The 4,684-nt window shown below is 35.7% G+C and overlaps 1 protein-coding gene across 1 annotated transcript in view; it reads left to right on the top strand.

Moving 5' to 3' along the window:
- Positions 1-252: 252 nt before the first annotated feature.
- Positions 253-4,684, top strand: part of agpat2 (1-acylglycerol-3-phosphate O-acyltransferase 2 (lysophosphatidic acid acyltransferase, beta)) — a 29,699-nt gene continuing 25,267 nt past the window's right edge. Inside the window, exon 1 of the mRNA XM_016271282.1 lies at positions 253-726. Within this exon, the coding sequence (XP_016126768.1) occupies positions 548-726 (179 nt within the window). The 5' untranslated portion in view covers positions 253-547. The remainder of the gene's footprint in view (positions 727-4,684) is intronic.

The following is a 4,684-nucleotide window of genomic DNA, read 5'->3' as shown; positions in this document are numbered from 1 at the left end:
TCACACACACACAAAAGAGCCAGTCATGTTACAAAATAAAAATAAATAAATAAATACTCCATTATACACTTTTATTTATTTGTTTACTTATGTATTTATTTATTTTTGGACACTCTTTGATAATACAGCGTTTAGCAGTTTTATCGAAATAACTATAATTGTAGTAGTTTGGTGGAAACTTCTAGTTGTAAGTGAGTTGTTCACAAATGCTGAGACTGAATCATCTCAAAGAACCGGTTCAAACGAATGATTCGCGAATCACACAGCGCCAGGCAGTTACACACACACACAGCAGGCGGCCAAAGGTTACGCACGCAGCGCTCTCAGTGGATAACCCGCGCCTGATTCTTGTTGATATCCACCTCATTCGCCCGATATTGCGTAAACGACAAGCAGGGGGAACGCCAAAGTTACTCAAGGGTGCGACTTGGACGTGGTGTCTGATGTAGACTCGGTTCTGAGTTGATCCCGCGCGGTCCCCCCTCCACTCCACACCGCTGACCTTCTATAATTTCTCGACAGCCGGGAAAGAGGCGCTGGTCAAGGCATGGATGCCGTGTGGATGCTCCCTCTGCTGCTGGTGCTCCCGCTCCTGTTATGGACAAGCAGCACGTTCGTTTTCTATTTCAAAAAGTGCTTCTATGTGGCGTACATGATGCTGCTGGCCATAATCGCCATACCGATTTGCATTCTAAAAAGCGGCGGCAGGGACATTGAGAATATGAGGTGAGTTTTCAACGCAAGTCACATAATGTTACGTTTCTACACTCGTGCATTGCTTTAGGACACTGGGCTGTCATTTTATGTGGTTATAGAGTGTTACAGCAACAAATAAGCTATGAAACATATCATAATATACATTAAATTGACTGGAACAGGTTGCTATATAGATGCAATCACATATTTTGAATTGCTCGTTTATGCACCCACACATGCTTTCTACGATTGAAATGAGAATGCATTTGTCACGCAATGCATTGCATCTGTTTACCCCGGACAGATGTTCGGATCACAGTAGTGAATCTTTAGCCAGCTCGCTCAGTACAGTTCACGCGAGAACACATGCAGGCCTCAATATAGTATCTTTAATACGATATCAGGGTGATGCATGAATAAAATGAAGCTCTGTGTGATTTAACAACATACGGCGATGTAAACATGTGGTTAGCGCTCGTGTTTTGCCGCTCGTGGGTCTTTAAGCTGAGTGCTAGCTGCTTTAGCGTCTCGTGCAAGCCAGAGATGGCGTCTAAAGCGTGTGTTTGTTTTCTGATGATATGATGGGAAGGTGTAAAACTGATGTGGGTTGCTAGTTACGCATGCTCTAGTTTGTCCAAGCCAAGACTTTCTAGTCTGTATTAATGAGGTCGTGATGGATTGGTCTCGTGGCTCCGCTGGTGCAGAGTTCATGCTGGTCGATGGTGCTAGATTAAAACCAACAGTCACACTCGTTCCACACATTGGACATTTGATCGATGGAATTGCGGATTCTAGGCCATCAGTTTAGAATCAGTGTTCGCGCCGAAAATCGCTTTAAACCTGCCGTAACACTCTAGAATGTCGTTGTCATGGTAACGGACGTTCTAGAATAGAACTCGAATGTAACTCACTCAGCCAACGTTCATTGATTTATTGACAGAAACTAGGACTGTCACTGTTAAAATAATTAATCGTGATGTGATTTATTTTCCGTGTCGTTTTGTTCAAATAAATTGATGCAGAAGTGATTTTAATCTCTTTTTTTCCTATAGTTACGGTGCAGTCGCTTTAAAGGGATAGTTCACCCAAAAATGAAAATTCTGTCATTAATTACTCACCCTGATGTCGTTTCAAACCCGTAAGACCTTCGTTCATCTTCGGAACACAAATTAAGATATTTTTGATGGAATCTGAGAGCTGTCTGACCCTCCCATAGACAGCAACGCAACTGAAATGTTCCCAAATCCAGAAACAAGCTCTCAGATTCCATCAGAAATATCTTAATTTGTGTTCCGAAGATGAACGAAGGTCTTACGGGTTTGAAACGACATCAGGGTGAGTAATTAATGACAGAATTTTCATTTTTGGGTGAACTATCCCTTTAAGGAAATTTCGGCGAACAAGTCTGTTGTCAAGTTCACTAATGTGAACGGAAACTAATGGTTTGATGTCATGCGAAATTCCAAATCGCGTGGATTTCAGTTGAAATAACTGGATTTTGTTTGCGGAAAGTCATCAAACAATGCTAAATGTGAATGCACCTTTAACATTTGTGTTACAAACTGAGGAACGAATCGAAATTATTTTATATGGTAAGCTTTAGCTAGAAAATAACTTGCATTGAACTAAATGTCCATTTATGAAGCATTTAAAAGTTTGGCCCTCACAAATAAAGCAAAATTGTGTAAAATCAGAATGAATTGCTGATGCACTGAAATTTCGGCAACCGAAAATATTCATTTTTTTATTTCAGAGGGCCAAAACCATTGAGCAGAATGGAATTTAATGTGTTTAAATAAATCATCATGAAAACAAGTTTCTAGTACAGCAACTATTTAAATGTTTATATTTCAGCAACAGATTGGAGTAGAAATATAATGATATAAAAAAGTTTACATAAAAACAGCCTTATACAATGTAAATGTATAATTTTTTCAAGTGTTGAATATGAAATATATTTGATTAATTAATTCTTTATTAAAGTAACTTTATTTTCGTTTTTGGCTAAATAAAAACTTTCTGTTTCTGAAAAAAATAATAATAATAATAGTAATTTGGGTGCATCATTAACCAAGATGTTAAATTACAATTGATATGAATGTTTTCAGGAAAAGTGTAGACCTGCATGAGTGTGATATTTTTGTAAGTACAAATATTTCATGTCATCTAAATTCAGAGGCCATTAAAAGCTGTATGCATGCTAATTAAAATAATTAGGAGTAAGATATTTCGCACCGTAATGTCGCCTGTACCAGTTGATATACTATTATAGTTGTAGTAATTTTATAGTTAAGTTTTAGTCATTTTATTATGTGTTTTTGTTATATATATTAGTTTATTTTAAAGTAAACATATGTCTATATAGTTCTTTAGTTAATTTTTTTTTCAGTTTTAGTTAGGTATTTTAGATCTTGAAGTTACACTAAAATAAAATGAGCATTTATGTTTTTAAAAAAAAATATTTTATTCATTATTTTGTTTAAATACTCAGGATCAGGATCTGGTGTGTTCTGCATCACCTTGTACCAGTTGATATACTATTATAGTTGTAGTAATTTTATAGTTAAGTTTTAGTCATTTTATTATGTGTTTTTGTTATATATATTAGTTTATTTTAAAGTAAACATATGTCTATATAGTTCTTTAGTTAATTTTTTTTTTCAGTTTTAGTTAGGTATTTTAGATCTTGAAGTTACACTAAAATAAAATGAGCATTTATGTTTTTTTTAAAAAATATTTTATTCATTATTTTGTTTAAATACTCAGGATCAGGATCTGGTGTGTTCTGCATCACCCGTTATGATGACAAGCGGCCTTGTGGTGTGTCCTTCACTAATAGAGTGTGTGTGATATGAAAATTGGAGACCTGAGGTCTGCATATGCACAAGTTCCCATCAGCGCCTGTATTTCGCTGTATTTCACATGCTCACTAAAAACTAGAGAATTTCTGCTCTTCATAGAAGTTGGTTATTCTATTTTTTTTTTTTTTTTTTAATCCTCGACGTCATTTTGCCTGCGTCGACTAACCGGCAAAATACCGGAAGTGGTGCATTTCACGGATGAGAATCCATAAAACACATTATTAGACTGTTTTCCAAGGCCTCGTGATATATTAAACCCGCTTAAAAGTTATAATTAAGCATAACTGTGAATTCACAAAAACGCTACGATTTAATTAAATAATGATATGTGATGTAGTTATAGGCGTGTAGGTTACGTACGTGCGTCTCACAGCGGCTCCGTTCACAGTAAATGCTGCTCCACAGGAACTGTTATCATTTACATGTGTGTGGAGCGGCTCAAACTCCATCTGTGCATGTTGTTGTGAGTTTGGGTTTATAATAACGTTCATCTGGGAATGCAACGTGCGCCATTTCATCAGATTTGTAAGGTAAATCATTTATAAATCCACGCAAACACAGGAGAATACATCATTATCTCGCAGTATCAAAATCAAAGCTCAAACCCTCACTCTTGAGTTTACACGTTTTGATGTCCACATATTCATTAAATTACAGTGGCTATAGCATTTCTGTCGTAAAGAAATGGCCAAATATTAAACAAGTATTAGATCGCACAGTAATGTGTAAAAACAATCGTCAGGCCTTTGGCGCCCCCTGTAGGCCTTTGTTGTTATGCGTACTGTACATTAGCTCTATTCACTGATCTATAATAGAGATTATATTATATTATTTTATAATTATATATAGATCAGTGGCTCTATTACATTATAATACAGTATGTTAACAGTTTTGTTCAATAAAACCATATGATTTCTTGCTTTTGATACTTTATTTGAACTATTTTAAGTATATTTAAAGGCTATTGTTCACTTAACCTACGTCTATTTTTATTACCACAAAAATGAATTATTATAATATTTTATTATTAGTAGACTAGAACACGTGGATATGTACTAGTAGTCATTCTTGCACTGTAATACTGAACTTTGATTTCAGTGATTTGGACTATGAGATGGACACTTGCT

The sequence above is a fragment of the Sinocyclocheilus grahami genome, unplaced genomic scaffold (assembly GCF_001515645.1).
Source record: "Sinocyclocheilus grahami isolate Dianchi unplaced genomic scaffold, SAMN03320097.WGS_v1.1 scaffold61.1, whole genome shotgun sequence".
Lineage (NCBI taxonomy): Eukaryota > Metazoa > Chordata > Actinopteri > Cypriniformes > Cyprinidae > Sinocyclocheilus > Sinocyclocheilus grahami.
Note: the sequence above shows the minus strand (reverse complement) of the source record. Positions and strands in the feature narration are given on the sequence as shown.